General features: G+C 36.3%; 3 protein-coding genes across 3 annotated transcripts; 2 read left to right on the top strand and 1 right to left on the bottom strand.

Moving 5' to 3' along the window:
• Positions 1–136: 136 nt before the first annotated feature.
• LOC133338208 (sodium/hydrogen exchanger 9B2-like) lies at positions 137–2,040 on the top strand (the record flags this gene model as incomplete). The annotated part of the gene is made up of 4 exons (XM_061546391.1): positions 137–558; positions 632–1,399; positions 1,462–1,816; positions 1,875–2,040. Coding segments are annotated over 4 exons (1,706 nt in total), but the record flags the coding sequence as incomplete, so codon positions are not given.
• Positions 2,041–7,595: 5,555 nt separating this feature from the next.
• LOC133338206 (uncharacterized) lies at positions 7,596–13,769 on the top strand. Its single transcript, XM_061546390.1, has 4 exons — positions 7,596–7,862; positions 7,938–8,168; positions 8,249–8,442; positions 13,418–13,769. Exons 1-4 carry the CDS (start codon positions 7,596–7,598, stop codon positions 13,767–13,769), a joined length of 1,044 nt encoding a protein of 347 aa, XP_061402374.1.
• An 86-nt stretch (positions 13,770–13,855) lies between these two features.
• On the bottom strand, positions 13,856–18,033 carry LOC133338205 (HEAT repeat-containing protein 1 homolog; the record flags this gene model as incomplete). Its single annotated transcript, XM_061546389.1, is given in 2 exon segments — positions 13,856–15,019; positions 15,109–18,033. Coding segments are annotated over 2 exon segments (4,079 nt in total), but the record flags the coding sequence as incomplete, so codon positions are not given.
• Positions 18,034–18,106: the final 73 nt, after the last annotated feature.

The following is an 18,106-nucleotide window of genomic DNA, read 5'->3' as shown; positions in this document are numbered from 1 at the left end:
TTGAGGTTACCCTAAAAAATAAACCGGTATATTCCATTTTCTAATTTCTGAAATCTTTTTAAGTCAACTCTTCAATTATTGTTTCTATTTATTATATTATATGTTAAAAAATATATGTATATTCTTATTTTTTTAGACAATCGACCCTATAGAAGTTCAGCGCTGGATACGCTGAATGCCAAAATTGCTCAACATCAACAGCAGCAATCCCAGTCCAATTATAGCAGCAACGTTGAAGAGTCTTGGCTCTATACATTCTGTCTGAAGTGTCGCGGTGAGGAAACAACACCATCATGGGAGCCACCACATTGGCAAAAACTATTCCCCTATCCATTGTGTCCATCATTCCGACAATTTGCCCGGATAGTCGTGCTAATATTGATCGGTGTACTGTTATGGATAACAGCCTATGTCATTATAGGCGATTCAGCTGCCCCTGGTGGTCAGCTATTTAGTTTGGTGGTACTGGCTGTTGCTGCAAATTTCGGTGGCTATTTAATATCATTGACAACGTTACCGCGTCTTATTGGTATGTTGTTGGTGGGCATACTCTTCCAGGTGGGTACTTCAAGGAAACACTGAAAAATGGATTTATTTAATAAGCATACATTCCTTTTTATTTGTTCCCCAGAATGTTGGCTGGACCAATTTGGAAGGCGATTTCTCCAAAGTCACCGCTCACTTGCGTAAATTTGCTTTAACCATTATTTTAATTCGAGCTGGTCTCGAAATGGAACCTGAGGCTTTCAAAAAAGTCTACAAGACTATTCTGAAATTGGGCATCATCCCTTGGATTGTTGAATGCGTTGTCATCGGTTTGACCAGCCACTTCTTCTTGGATCTACCCTGGGTTTGGGCTTTCCTTTTGGGTTCGATTATTGCCGCCGTTTCTCCTGCCGTAGTTGTGCCTTGCCTCTTCCGTTTACGTACTAAGGGTTATGGTGTAGCCAAAGGCATTCCCACTTTGATTATTGCTGTAGCTGGTATTGATGATGCCTTGTCTGTGGCCGTTTTTGGTATCATCAGTAGTGTTATGTTTTCGGATCGTGGTCTTGGCTATCAAATTTCTCAGGCTCCTGTCTGTATTATTGGCGGTCTTGCCTTTGGTGTCATCTGGGGTTACATTGCCAGATTCTTCCCCGAAAAAGGAGATCCCTACGTTGTGCCCATGCGTACCATTATGTTGTTTGCCGGTGGATTGGTAGCAATTTATGGCAGTGAAGAAATCGGGTACGAAGGAGCTGGTCCATTGGCTGCTGTGTTTGCTGCTTTCGTTTCCAATTTGTTCTGGTGTAAACAAGGCTGGGAGGTCGAGGACAATCCCGTTGCCACAGCATTCGAAATCTTTTGGATGATTTTCGAACCGATTCTATTTGGCATTACTGGTGCCACTGTCAAAGTAGGTCTAGACATTTATATCAAATTCAATTCAAATAATTAACAACGATCTCTTTAATCTAGATCAACGAACTCGATTCGGACATTGTATCTGTTGGTGTCGGCTGTATTATCGGTGCCGCTGTTATACGTATTCTGTGTACAGCTGGCATTGCTTTTGGAGATCGCCTTAATATCAAGGAAAAATTCTTTGTAGCCCTCTCCTGGATGTCTAAGGCCACCGTTCAAGCTGCATTGGGTCCAGTGGCTCTTAAACATTTAAATGCATCTTCCAGCGAGGACGAGAAGCACTATGCCTATGTAGTACAAACAATTGCCGTACTTTCAATTGTACTGACTGCTCCCTTGGGTGCTATTTTAATCTCAGTCTCGGGCACTAAACTTTTAACGAAAACTAGACAACCACAAGTAACAGAAGGTACGTTTACCGGCAACTTTCTCCACACAATCAGTTCTAATCACCATTTCTCTTCTAGGTTGGCGTCGCAGTCATCGTCCTTCTATTCGTGACATCAGTATCATTGACGAAGAAGAAGAACGTGAAGATCCCGAAATTCCCGAGGATAAGGAAACGGCCGATAATACGCAGACCAATACCCACATTCCTCCGTTCACATTATCTTCCTACAACAAATAAGTTGTCCCGTCTATATTGCTGTACTACTATGTTTTTGTCTTTTACGTGTAAGCGTTAGCTTAGCACCATCATTGCCATGGCAATTTCGTTCTTAGCTACCTATCCTGAATACATTTTTGAAATTAATTCCAGTGAATTCATTCCAGAACATGTCCTTGTCTTGCATTGTTGTTATATTATATGTTAAGTTAAATGTTAATTTAAATGCTAAATGTAAATAAATGTATAAAACAATAAATAATGCAACATAAAATTAAATAATTAAAGGGGGTGTATACGACAACTTATATTTTTAGCAGGGATGTACACACGATTTGATTTCGGGTGGCCCGCTAGTGCGAAATGAAAAAAGTAATTTTTTTCCGATTGTCATATTTCCAATTAGTTTGTCCAAATATTGGACAAATAATCTAGTTTAAAAAAATATTCGGAGTACGAACCAATTACATGTGACCTATATTTTTGCGTACCAACCCTTCTTAGCACTGAAACTTCTACCAAAATTTGTCCGCAATAATATTTGTTTCCATGTACATTTTGTGGAACTTCTCGTCACTATTGCTTACGTCCCTGTATTTAGGTGATTATGTTTTTATACCCTTCATCACACTGTGGTACAGGGTATTATGTGTTTGTGCATATGTTTGTAACAGGCAAAATTAATCGAGATAGGCCCATGGTTCCTTTTGAGAATATGAATATAATCACTTTCTGAGTCGATTTATGCATGTCCGTCCGTCTGTCCACGTTAAATTGTAAACAAAGTACAGATCGCATTAATGATCCAACTTGGATGAAATTTGGCGCAGCTCATTGAAATTGGGAAAAACCGGTTCAGATTTATAAATAGCTCCCATATATATTCCGATTTAATGTAAATTGGGTATCAAAGTCCTTACATATCGTTCGATTTGCACGAAATTTGGTATACCGTACTGAATTGAGCCTAGAATGGTGTCAGCCATTTGTGCTAAATTTTGAAGGAATCGGTTCAAATTTAGATGTAGCTCCTATATATAGTTTCGTCCGATTTTAAGTATATATATATATATTAGTAAATCGTGCACCAGGCTACTCATGTTTATTCAATCGGACACCCGGATTGATATATGCTTTAAAGTAGCTTACATAATTTTGTCCCATTGTAAAAATCAACTCTATATCTGACCAAATGATAAATTTAGTACAGGTTGCAGAATGACATGTTTATGGATCCAATTTCATTTTACTGGTCCTTCAAAAATGTGATGTCTGTTAGGATTCATCTGTTGAATATACCCAAAGTGGTGAAGGGTATCAAAATTACCTAAAATCGGGCGAAAATATATGGGCAATATTGCCAATTTTTTAACATAGCTGAAGCGGAGGTTCGCCCCTTTATAACTCGGGAACTACTTAAGTATATGAAAAAAAGTGAATAGTTTTGGGTTAACGACAGATCGTTGCAAACTGTTCATGATATTGACCTCCAAACTTTTTTTTGGTGGAAGGTGTGTCTACTTTAATGTAAAAAAATGTGTAAAAACAGGTTGAGGCGAACCAGTTTTTTTATGTTCTCTATCGATTTGTGATTATTCCACTCATTTCACGATCTTCGTGTTAAAGTAAAACTAGAAGCCAACAAAATGGGGACTACGCCCCTTATGTATCATTTTTTCAAAATGTTAACTGCATCTACCTTTAAATGATGCTGACATTTTGAAGCTCGATTTTTAATGTTTTTTTCAATTTTACTTCTAGCTTTAATGCGCAAACAGGAATTTCTAAAAATCGATTATAAGATTATTGTAGTCGCGAATCTGCGTAATTTGATATGTATTTTGTGTATGTAGTATGCACAGCTTCAGAGTAATACTCATCAGAAGGTGCGAATTTTTTAGATCTGTCAACCGAATGATATGGGTACCCGCGATCGATAAGGTTTTTTACATTTCGGATGATATAAAATCTTCTTCGTGAAAATCCATCTACTGGAACGGCGGGAACTGGCCTTCCAAAAACACGAAATTTGGCAAAATTTTTTTTTGAAAATATCGCGGATTTATTTGCGTTTTCTGTATCATTTCTGCTTCAATAAATGACCTCATACGGATTTTGATCTTTTTCGAAAAGAGAACTTTAAAAACTTCAGCCGAAAGAGAGATGTACGCAATTTATCTCAAAAATAGATTGTGCTGACACATCCATGGTTCTTAATGGACCACATTGAAATCGGTATAGATCGATGTATTTTTTTAGGGTGCACACCGAAATCGGATGCGCGTTAATGGCATATGGAGTTTTCGGAAATTATTCGCGTTTTACGATTTTTTGGGTACTTCAATGTAACGTGCGGCACATCTTAGCCGTCAAAAAAAATTTCGCAAAATATATATGGATTGGAAGATAAACTTCAGTACTTCCTGAAAACCGCATGCGCATCAAATGATTTTGAGAATTACGCGATTTAGACGCAATTTAACTCAAAAATGGTGTAAGTTGGCACATCCATGGTTCTTAATGGACCACATTGAAATTGGTATAGATCGATGTATTTTTTTAGGGTGCACACCGAAATCGGATGCGCGTTAATGGCATATGGAGTTTTCGGAAATTATTCGCGTTTTACGATTTTTTGGGTACTTCAATGCAACTTGTGGCACATCTTAGCCGTCAAATGAAATTTCGCAAAATATATATATATTTTGCAAGGCGTATACTTATACACAAAAAGTGATTATTATTATATATGTCAATTTTTCGGCGAAATTCGGGTAAAATAGCAGAATAACTCCAACATTTTTTTCAGAAATTTCTTGTATAAAATTAAAAAAATAAATATGATGACATATTTTTTCGAACCAAAAACAAATATTTTTCCTCAATATCTTGTTTTGTGGTCGCTGTGATTTACAAACCGCTACACAGGCTTGTGTGATTTTGATATCATTTGATTCATCATGGTGTTTAGATTATGTAGATATTTTTAAATTAATTTTTAGGTGTGTGTATGTCATTAATATAATGAAAATATTTACGTAATCTCCTATATTTTCATTATTTTTCTCATATTTCGCGAAGATGTACAACTTTTTCGCGATTATTATAATATATTCTTATTTTACGGAAGAAGATATATATCAACGTTTTTGGTCAATATAATAAACGGCGTAATTTTAAGATTTTTTTCTTATGCGATAACTTTTGCGCGCATCAACCAAAAATTTGATAGCGAACGGTTTCGGAGTCAGGACATTTTTCTCTATATGTGTACCAAAAATCATTGATGTGCCACAAAAACAAAAAAGCTGATTTTTTGAAAATGGAATATTAAAAAATTGGCAATATTGCACTACTCATGTTTATCCAATCAGACACCCGGATTGATATTTGCTTTAAAGTAGCTTACATAATGTTGTCCCATTGTAAAAATCAACTCTATATCTGACCAAATGAGAAATTTAGTATAGGTTGCAGAATAACATGTTTATGGATTCAATTTCATTTTACTGGTCCTTCAAAAATGTGATGTCTGTTAGGATTAATCTGTTGAATATACCCAAAGCGGTGAAGGGTATCATATAGTCGGCCCCGTCCGACTTTACGACTTTACTACTAAATTAATTATGATCTAGCCTCCATATAATCGTACCTCCCGTTTTAAGATAATTTTTGTATATTAGCAATTTTTTACAATTTTGCATGGATAGATCCACGTTATCTGGTAATCGCCCTATAAAGGTACCCCATTCTGAGTATTTACCCAAATATTGGGTATAAACTCATTGACTGGTGAACCACTTGACGCATGCTACCAAAACGAATATTGGTATGGAAAATGGGGTATCTGGATCCATGTTTTGGTACAGCCCCCATATAACCGTACCTCCCGATTTAAGATAATTTTTACTTATTAGGCATTTTTGGACCCAGTGTCCCCATTTTCCATACCAGTATTAATTTTGACATTAAAAACATGTGAACCAAATGTTGGCAGCCTGCGTTTGGATAAATACTTAAAATAGGAATACCTTTGTATGGGGGCTGCCAGAAATGGTGGACCTACGTCAATAAATGTTTGCTTATATATTTGGTACCCCTAGAGAACACTCTGTGTCAAATTACAGCCAATTTGACTTTAAAATGTATGTAATAGGCAAAAAAGTACCTAAAATCGGGAGATACGGTTATATGGGGGCTATATCAAAACTTGTAACCAGAGACCTAATTTTCCATACCAATATTCGTTTTGGTAGCATGCATCAAGTGGTTCGGCAGATAATGGTTTTATACCCAATTTACCCACGTATTTAAAGTATTGTAAAACAATCCATTTTAAATCGATTTTATGAAAAACCCAGTAAGGAAAGTAGTAAAGTCGGGCGGGGCCGACTATATGATACCCTTCACTACTTTGGGTATATTCAACAGATGAATGCTAACAGACGTCGAATTCTGCAACCTATACTAAATGTTTCATTTGTTCAGATATAGGGTTGCTTCTTACAATGGGACAAAATTACCTAAAAAATCAAAATCTGAACCGAATTCAATGAGAATGGTAGAGGTTAACTTATATATAGCTATATCTAAATTTGAACCGATTTTCAGAATACTTAACACACATAATTCTGGGCCCTATTCATTACGTTGTGTCAAATTTCGTGCAAATCGAAAGATATATAGGGACTTTGGTGCCCCATTTACCTTAAATCGGACGAAAATATATATGGGAGCTTTATCTAAATCTTAACCGATTTTTCCCAATATCAATAGGGTTCGTCCTTGGGCCAATTAAGTGACCTGTTCCAAATTTCATCCAAATCGGATCATAAATGCGACCTGTACTTTGTTAACAAAAATACATGGACGGACGGACAGACGGACATGCATAAATCGACTCAGAAAGTGATTCTATGCATATTCTCAAAAGGAACCATGGGTCCAGCTCGACTATTTTTGCCTGTTACAAACAAATGCACAAAGACGTAATTCCCTGTACCACAGTGTGGTATAAAAAAACCCGGAAATAGAGTTAAGATATTATATTAGCGATTCAATATAAATTATCTAAACTAACAAATTATCAATATTGGTCCACCTACACCCCAAAGATCGGTAATTTGAGGAGCTTGAGTACGTACTACCGAAGATTGTCGATAACTGCAAATTTATATTTTCATAAAATGTGAGTAACATAAATTTGTCTGTATGGTAACTACCCTACTACTGATCTACAATCCGAGTCGATCCGAGTATCAATCGGCCAATGTCTGTCACCTATGTCCATTGTGTAAAAGCAATAGGGCTGCTATATCAGCAACAAGACATGTTTGGACATATATAGCAAATGTCTGCTTCCAGAAATCCATATACACATGTCTTTCTGGAATAATTAACTTTCGAACAATGGGTGGTGGATATTTAGGGTTTTCACATGATGTATTTCGGACCAACTGAATATACCTTACTTCTTCCTTTGTGATACCATTGTGAAAAATGTCAGAATATTTATTAGTATTATTACACAATTGAATCAATTAAATTTTTATTAATTTTTTTTATATTTGCTATACGAAAAATGTCTAAATTGAAAAGCAAAAAACCCCGTTTAGATATAAAACAAACATCTAAGGAGCAAAAACAAGGAAGAAATTTACTCGATCTACCGCCTGAAATATTAGAGAAAATTATTGGATGTGTTAATATATGGCATCACAATCGCATACGTGAGACATCAAAGCGTTTTCGAGAAATTGATGATCTCTTTGTGAGGCATGAATTTGAAAAATCATTAAACAAGGAAATTGTTGCGGATCCCAACAGTTACGCAAGTGCCGTTTTAAGGGTTTGAATGCAATTAATTTTTTGATTGTATGTATTTCTAGTTGATTCTATGTTTTTTTTTTCTATTATATTTTAGAGTATACGGCAAGCAGCCGAAGTGTATTTGCATTCGGAATTTGATTCGATTTTTTGTGGATGCATTTTACCCATGCTGCGGAACTCATACAAAAATCCATTTTGTCCCCAGGTTAATCTTGTTAGTAAATTCTTAGTGCATTTCTATAATTTGGTTGAGGAGAAAATTGGTGACCCAATGTCTCAATACTCTAGGCTTTTGTATTCTTTAACGTTGATGAGATTTTTCAAGGTAAGTTACAACACTCATGGGGACATTTTTGTTGTTTCTTTAGGACTAACAATAACAATTTTGGTCATTTCAACACTAAGGCTTTTGATAGATGTACCATTATATCATCAACTACGTTACCATTTCACTGGCGAGTTGTTATCGAATTAGAAGGTCCCTGGCTGGGTATGTTGTGGAATTCAAAGCGTAGAACTCCAGAAGAATTTTGCCGAAGCCATCTGTTAGTTATACTGACCGAAATGCTAATAACTAACATAACTGGTAAAGCATTCAAGTAAGTAGCAATGGAAATAATTGGCTTGTGAACATGATTCGTTATTATTCGCAAAGGAAAATATGAGTTTTGCAATGAAAAAACTAGTAAGGAAAGCAGTAAAGTCGGACTGGGCCGACTATATGATACCCTTCACCACTTTGGGTATATTGTACATATGTATCCCCTCCAAGGAACATACGCAAGTCTTTCTGCAACCTATGATAAATTTAATTTCATAGCAAAATTAATACACGCTATTCGGTCGCCGCACTGTTAAAATTTTAATTTCATTCAGACATTCATTCGAAATACATATGGAAGCTATGACAGCATCCACTTCAATTTCAACAAAACGCAATAACCTTATTCAAGTCTCAACTTGATACGTTTTGCAAAAAATCGTGTTAATCGGACAAACATTAGAAGGTTGGTGCACAATTTATGTAAAATCGGACGAATATATATGTATATGTGGGAGCTATATCGAAACCAGAACCAATTTTTCCGAAACATAGCACACATCATTCCAGACTTAATTCAGTGCGCTGTGCCAAATTTCATGCAAATCGAACGATATATAGGGACTTTGGTGCACCATTTACCTTAAATCGGACGAAACTATATATGGGAGCTATATCTAAATCTGAACCGATTTTCTCTAAACATCATTCTGCACCTAATTCATTACTCTATGCCAAATTTCGTGCAAATCGAATGATATATAGGGACTTTGGTGCACCATTTACCTTAAATCACGAAACTATATATGGGAGCTATATCTAAATATGAACCGATTTTCTGCACACATCGTTCTGCACCTAATTCAGTACACTATTCCAAATTTCATGCGAATCGAAAGATATAGAGGGACTTTGGTGCCCCATTTACCTTAAATCGGACGAAAATATATATGGGAGCTATATCTAAATCTGAACCGATTTTTCCCAATTTCAATAGGGTTCGTCCCTAGGCCAAATAAGTGACTTGTGCCAAATTTCTATATATGGGAGCTATATCTAAATCTGAACCGATTTTCTCTAAACATCATTCTGCACCTAATTCATTACTCTATGCCAAATTTCGTGCAAATCGAATGATATATAGGGACTTTGGTGCACCATTTACCTTAAATCGGACGAAACTATATATGGGAGCTATATCTAAATATGAACCGATTTTCTCGAAACTTGGCACACATCGTTCTGCACCTAATTCAGTACACTATTCCAAATTTCATGCGAATCGAAAGATATAGAGGGACTTTGGTGCCCCATTTACCTTAAATCGGACGAAAATATATATGGGAGCTATATCTAAATCTGAACCGATTTTTCCCAATTTCAATAGGGTTCGTCCCTAGGCCAAATAAGTGACTTGTGCCAAATTTCATCCAAATCGGATCATAAATGCGACCTGTACTTTGTTTACAATTTAACATCTACAGACGGACGGACATGGATAAATCGACTCAGAAAGTGATTCTATGCATATTCTCAAAAGAAACCATGTGTCTATCTCGTTTCCTTTCGCCTGTTACAAACATATGCACAAAGACATAATACCCTGTACCACAGTGTGGTGAAGGGTATAACTATAAAGGTAAAATAGTATCATGGCAAGGTTATATCTTTTCTGTAACGAACATATTTTTATTGGTTTATCTTTGGTTTTACTAGTTTATTGGTTTATCGTCCGAACTTTTTATACCCTCCACCATGAGGATGACATTCGAAATATGTAAAACCAGTAAGGAAAATTCAAAAGTCGGACGGGGCCGACTATATGATACCCTTCACCACTTTGGATACATACAAGAGATGTTAATATCTACAAAATCGGGCGAAATAAAATATGCTATCTAGAAAGATATTTGAACTAACTGAAAAAACTTCATACACATACCATTCTGAAATCAATAAAAAATTGCACGTCAAACGGGCAGACTTGGATTTTTTGGTGTATAATTTGTATGAAAGGAAAAAAATATATATATGGGATCTATATATCAACATATGAACCTAATTGAGCAACCATTGCATACACCATTTGTTTTTTGTTATCACCCTATATTCAATTTAATACTCTCTGCCAATTTTCGTGTAAATCGAACAAACATAGGCCCTACATAACATCGAAATAAAATATATATAAAACCCATATCAAAATCTTAACCGATTTCAACAAACCCTATTACACATAATTTTTTACAATTGCATTCGCTATGCAAAATTTTATATGGGAGCTATATCTAAATCTGAACCGATTTCAACAAAACTTCGTAGACATCATTCTGGACATAATTCGGCACTTTGTCCAAAATTTTGTCTCAATCGAACAAATATTGGGAGTTTGGTGCACCATTTACATAAAATCGGACGAATCTAATATGGGAGCTATATCTAAATCTTTACCGATTTTCTCCAATTTTAATATGGTTCGTCCTTGGGCCAAATAAGTGAACTGTGCCAAATTTCATCCAAATCGGATCATAAATGCGACCTGTACACTGTTCACAAAAATACATGGACGGGCGGACATACGGATATATGTAAATCAACTCAGGAAGTAATTCTATGCATATTCTCAAAAGGAACCATGGGTCTATTTCGATTCCTTTTGCCTGTTACAAACATATGCACAAAGACATAATACCATGTACCACAGTGTGGTATTGAAATTACTTTTAGTACAGAGGTGTGGGGTACCGTTATATGGGGCTACCCTGAAACTTGGGGTCAATATTAATAATTTTTAGTACGATAATATGCCATGAACCCAAAGTATCAAATTACAGCAAATTTGCCTGAAAAATGTCTGTGCAAAATTTCAGAGCTCTATTGACATAGAATTTTTGTCACATTGTGGGGGAGGCACACGATGGGAATGTAAATCATTTTTGTGTGAGCTTAAAGAAGGAACGAGGCGATCGGCCACATCTTGGGAGTCGACCTAAGCTAGGTAAAAATATTACGATGTGCAAAGTTTCGATAGAATTTAGATATTCTACTCGCTTCATATAAGATTAACCATTTTGCGGGGGAGGTACTAGTGGGAATGGACCAATTTTCCCATGATATTAGCAAATTAATTTTCAGGAGGTACCAGAGGATTGAACAGATATTCCCCATCTTGTAACAGGATTTAAATTAATAAAATCCGATAAGTTCTATCATCAAACATGGTTGAATTATTAGATTGTACAAAGTTTGGTTTAAATCGGATGCTCTGGTTGCACAATATTATAAAATTTATTTTCAGCACAATTTTGAAAATTTTGCGGGGGAGATACTAGTGGGAATGGACCACTTTTCCCATGATATTAGCAAATTAATTTTCAGGAGGTAACAGAGGATTGGAGATATTCCCCATCTTGTAACTTGATTTAAATTAATAAAATCTGTTATTGTGCGCACCAGCCAGCCAGAGGGACATTTGTAAATCGACTCCAAAATACATGAAACGGATTTGGTTCAAAAAAAAAAAAAAAAAAAATGGAGCTAAAATCAATCACCTCTATTCCGTATGTCGTCGTCGACACAAAACGACGTCGTAGAGTCGTCATTTGTAAATTGGTATTCCCGATGTCGTTGTCGACATTTGTAGATATCTATTGATACATTTTTGGTATTCGGAAACAAAGTTTGACGAGGACGATGTCGAAGAGTTCTTTGTCATAGTTTTAGTTGACGACTGAATTGTTTGAACATTTGTATACCCTTCACCATAGTATGGAGGGCATATAAATTTTTTCATTCCGTTTGTAACTCATCGAAATATTAATTTCCGACCCTATAAAGTATATATTCTTGATCAGAGTAAAATTCTAAGACGATCTAGCCTTGACCTCCGTCCGTCTGTTGTAATCACACTATCTTCTGAAGGAACAACGGTAAAAATAAAAACAAATTGTTTTCACAACATAGTAGATTTGTTGGCTAAAGATATTCCAGGTCAAACATTATGCATTATGCAGGTCATGTTATTGCATTATATTTCAAAAAAACTCCAAATTGCGAATAAAAATAACTTGGCGGGTAATGTGGACCAGTATGTGTGGATAATGAGGATTAGTAAGTTAAAGGTAGGTTGTGGATTGGTTGTGATAAATTTCAATGATTGCACTCTTGGATAACAATGAATGCGAAAATATATGGGTTCACGTTTTGGAATACCCCCATTTAAGGTGTTTTTTCTCGAATATAATGAAGTTCTGTGGTTTCTTGTTTTCTTTAACAAAAAATATACGTTTAGCTGTAATTACAATCGGTGATTTTTAATTTTTATTAATTTTTAAAGCCGATAATTGTTTTTAAATAAAAATATTCAATGTCGGGTGATGTGGGACCTTTTCATGAGGACGAGTGCGAAACTTGGGCGCATGTAATATGCGAGGAAGTATTCCATTCTCTGAACAATCGATATGCGAAATTACAGGTTCTTCGGTTGGATAATGAAGCAAGAACCTTCAAAATACCACAAATCCTGCTTCATTATCCAACCGAAGCACTTGTAATTTTGCATATCGAGTCAGAGGATGGAATACCTCCTCGCACAAAAAAGTAATTCTATGTACATATATACTAAAAAGTAACTATGGGTCTATCTCGTTTCCTTATGGATGTTGCAAACACATGCACCAAGTTATATTTTCCTGTGCCACATTTCGGTGATGTATACAAACACATTTTTGCACAAAAATAAGTATCAAAATAAACAGTTGACTTCAATTTTAGAGATATGATTTTTTTTGTTTTATTAATGAACAGTCGACATCGTCTCATAAATGTTACAGAATACCAAATCAATGTCGAAGTCGATTTTTTCCGTAGCCATAAATAAAGCTGGACGTATAACAAGTAAGAACAATGTTTATGCCTCAAGCTTCCCAACGACAAACATTTCGATTGATTTATGTACTTTTTTATAAGCTTTATATTATATTTGTAAAATTATTTCATGTCTAACTTAATATATTGTTTCATTAATTCCATAGACGAGTCTGGGAATGTCCCAGCGAACTCTATGTGTTCGGCAATGATACTAGCATTGGAAAACGTATACCACGCACCCTGTTCACCATTACAGTGCACGGCTCGAAGAAGATATGCACTTTATTTCAATCCTTTCTTGGTATTGATGGCCAAGTGTTTCAATGGCCAACAAAATGGCCCAAAGATCAATTTACAGTCAATTTGGATATTGAGTGCAAGGAAGCAACAAAATGGGGATGTTCCAAATCGTTGCATTTGGAGTTTAGTCCATTTGCCAGATTATCACATAGTGAAGAAGATATACAGTGTGGAGACTATAATGAAAATACTATATATTTTGGTGATTTTCCATGATTTTGTGATCTATTAAAAATATAACAAATACGGTATATAACATATTCAATTGTGATTTATTTAAACAGTTTTAAAATGATTTTGTAAAAAAATTAATTACAAATATTTTTGTAAAGATTCACCTAAAATAACCTCCAATTCTTGTACCGATTTTCTAGTATTCTTCTCCACTCGAGGATTTTCGTCTTCAAACAGTTCTGAAATGAATGGTACTGTTTCGGGTAGCAATGGAGTAAAATCTTCGCCCAATTTGCGTGCAATCTCAACGCAGCAATTAAAGGCAAATATACGGACTTCGGGAACAGTCGTACGTGTCTTAAGCAAAACTTGATAATTTAGTTGTTTCCACATAACGTCACTTGACACATCAACAGCAAGTTGAGCTATACATTGTCCGAGCACTGCTTGCAGACTTTCATCTTCCAGAACTAAACGATTTTCCAATTGATCAACAATTGCGGGCATAAGATATTCAAATCGTTGGGCATTTACAAATTCCTTGCTATCATATAAGAAAATATTGTACAGGGTAGCCAGTATGGTCTTTAGTAGTTGAGTTATTAGCGGTTCCTCGTTGCTTGGTATTTCCGTCTTGAGGGCATTACATTCATCTAATAGACGGGCAGCATCTTCGATAAATTCGCTGGCAAAAAGTACAAACAATGACTTCAATGACTCGCCTATTTTTTGTGTGAGTAAGAAATAGGTTAACATGGTCTCCTTCTGAGGCTGGTCATGCTGGAATGCCCAATTGTAAAGTTTGTGGTACAAGGGCCTAAATGAACTTTCCGATAGCTTCAATACCCAAGCAACAAAGGCCTCGACGATTGTAGTTTCAGTTTTGCTAACAACATCTCCATCTACATTAGAATCCTTTAGTAGTAATCGGAATTCTAAAGCCTGCATAAACATGGTGCTTAATTCCGAATGCACTGCCGTCAGGTCTTTATTTTCTGCATGTGCAATGGCCTGATGCAGAAGTTTCATAAGTACGCTTATATCAGCATAATTCTTGGTTGTCATTAAGCGGGCATAGGCCTTGTCACAAGAAGGCACAAGAATACGCAATGGTAAATCAGTTGCTATTTTTGACCAAATTATTGTAATTTTCTGTAGGGTTGTGCTCGATCGTTGATCCTTTTCATTATTCTGCGCTCTAATGCGTGTACCGATTGAACTGAGTGCAGTAATAATATCCACAATATAGGGGCCCAGGAACAATGGTAGAGTTTCAAAAAGTTTTTGCATACCTAAAAATGAGATATATTAGAATAATAATAAATTGAACATGGAAAGACAAAAATCCGAGAAAACTATTTTGTTTTCTTTCACAACTTACCAGTTACAATGGCCACACAAATATTATCTGGTGGCTGTTGACGAACTAATTCCGCGTGATCTTGCAATATTTCAATGAGTTGAGGCATAAATTTGGGTAAATGAGCTATAGAGTGTGCCTTCAAATTGGAAGAGATTTCAATCATCGTCAAAACCACCGTAGCCAGAACAATTTTTGAAATGGCTGTGCGCTGTCGGGTAATTTTCGTGAGTGTTGTCAAAATTTCCTTAAATTCAGGAATATGTTTAATGGCGAACGTCTTCGATAAGAGTTTAATTGCTATTAAAGCTGTCTGTTGCAAAAAGATCAATTCATTTTGATGGGCTGGGTCAACGCTCTCATCACGCACCAAAATACCGTTTATAATTTCCGACAACGGTTGCAGCAGATTATCAAAGTGTTCGGAATCCACATAATCAAAGAAGCCATCTCTTTGCTGTAGTTTACTAATCAAAAGTTCGATGACCTTTTTACGTATGGACAACAGTTGATGGTGCATTAGGCCATTGACGACAACTAAAAACATTTCAGCCGATAGCAGAGATATTGAATTGTCCAAAACATCGTGCAGATGATGAAGTATAACTTTCCAGAATTTTTGCAACGATGCCTCCTCGGCCTTTTCAATGGCTGATGTCACATTGGGTACATAGGAGAGTATGCGTATAATAAGTTTCTGATAGTAGGATTTCATTTCCAAAATTTCTTCATCCGTTAGCTTTGCTATTTTCTTTAGGAACTCGTCAGAAGATGTGATAGCCGAAAGGAATTGCATAATAACGTATTTATAATGCCTTAGCTGTTTGGCCGAGCGAGCATTCACATCAAATAGACTGGCCTCATGATTGTCGGCGTTAGTAAGTGATTTCCTTTCAGATTTTTCTTGCTTTTGCATGGGTAACTCTGCAGTATATTTCATCAGCTGAATGCAGGTTTCCAATATCTCGTCGGGAGCAAAGGTATTACTTAGCTCGAGGACAATTTCAATCCGCTTAGACATTTGATCGGCCGATGCTACTGAAGGTTTTGCCGATTTCTTTTGTAACATTCTTTGTTTTTCATCGTCAATTACATGCGCTTCGAAAACCACGCATAAAAACATCCAAAGGTGATCGACGGATCCCAAGGTCTTTATTAGTTTGGTGTACAACGGCAAACGTCGGTGTTCGGGAACGTCGAGCATTATATCGGAGAAGACTTTGAGCACAGGTATGACAGCGGTTTTGTCCTTTACCAATATGGGCACAATGGATACAATGATATCGTTGATAATGTGGAAACTAAAGGCATCATCATGGCGCACCACCGAAGAACCCATAAATGTAAATATGTCCACTATATTGTGTAGTACCTGTTGAGGAAATAGAGCGGCACAATGGGACAACAAAAGCAAAGCATTGTGATGGGTTTGGGGATTTTGCGAAGCTCGAAGGCACTGTACAATTTGGTCCACACGGAATGTCTTTGGTAGTGCAGTCTGCAAATTAACATTATCCTCTGTTGCCTTTTGGCAGCAATTGAGCAATGCAGACAATACCAATTGTTTGGTATATTCGACGGTTGTTTGCTCCTCCACCGCCAAGCAACAATTGAGCAATTCGAAAAGAGGCGGTATTAAGACGGTACAATTTTCTAGTTTCTTTTTATTTTCCAAAATTTCCATTAACACCACACCCTTTTTCCACTCGAGACCACTGACATGCAACACTGGTGATTGCATCGTTTCACGTTTATTGGCGCCACGACGAGGTGTTGACGACTTGCTACTATCCAAACAAGCCTTGTACATATTATGAATGATTTCATGCAACGGTTCGCAGTTAACGGTACATTTTTTCAACAGTTTATTTGCTGCCAAGAAAATGCTATCGTTCTCAGCGATAGCCAAAGTCTTGATGAGCAATAACAAGAACTGGTTTTTGTATTTCGATGGCATTTTCTCGAAGCTAAATTCGTCTAGAGACTCCAAGAAAACACAGGTAACTGATTTTCAGTCCATCTTCGCTATCGAGGAATACCATACAATTTTCAGCAAAACATCTTCAATGTATGAGGTATTAAAGCGTTCTAGGACTAAGCGGACAATTGAAGCATATGGTTCCTTCAAATGTTGCAATGACTGATCCAATGTAAAGAGCTGCAAAGCCCTTGAGGCCAAAGGCACTACGCTTTTAATAATTTCTGTATCATCACTGATGTGAACTATAATGCGTAGGAGTTTTTCAACAAACACTGCTTGTTCTAAAGACTCGTGTTTGCCAAATATGGCTAAAATGCCTTTCAATATCTTGGAACCCATTGTAATTGTCTGCTTATTTTCACCGCCTTTCAAAAGGCCGTACAAAATCAAGGGATATTGTTCTGAATCCATTGATATCTCTTCCGAACGTTCAAGAACTGATTTCACGAAGAATTCCAATTCCCAATCAACTGTAGAGGTTTCATTCAGTAAAACTTTCAATGTTGCCAGGGCTTCCGAACGCACAACTTGTGATGAACTTAATAAAGCAATGGTAATTTTGAAAATATGTAGAGCTTCTAATTTCAGGTTATTGTTATTTTTCAACAAACTTTGGACAAGTTGGAAAGCTCTCACGCGTAACACCGGATATTCTGCAACAGTTGCATGTTCTTCATACACATAGAAATCAATTAAGAAAGTGAGTTTTTGCAGAGGACTTTTAAAGACCGAATCAAACAATTCCTTCAATATTTTAGACCACTCTGTCTGTTCATTATCCAAACTGAACGATTTATCGGCCACAAATTCAAATACTGTCAGGAAATATTCCAACTCAGAATTTTTCAATCCTTCCCAGGAGCACATAGAGAGTTTTTCCAAATTGGTATGCTTGGTTAGGGCCAACAAGAAATCGCAAAACAATTGCATAGGTATATAATTCAATCGATTCAAAACTTTGTCACCTTGAGAATAATCCAAATGTTTGATGGGAAACTTATTGACGTAGTTTGAAATCTGCTTAAAGATTTGTGAGCT

The sequence above is a fragment of the Musca vetustissima genome, unplaced genomic scaffold (genome assembly GCF_032173495.1).
Source record: "Musca vetustissima isolate MV318-11 ecotype Yass unplaced genomic scaffold, APGP_CSIRO_Mvet_v1 utg368239, whole genome shotgun sequence".
Taxonomy (NCBI): Eukaryota; Metazoa; Arthropoda; class Insecta; order Diptera; family Muscidae; genus Musca; species Musca vetustissima.
The sequence above is the reverse complement of the archived record's forward strand: the minus strand, read 5'-3'. Positions and strand labels throughout refer to the sequence as shown.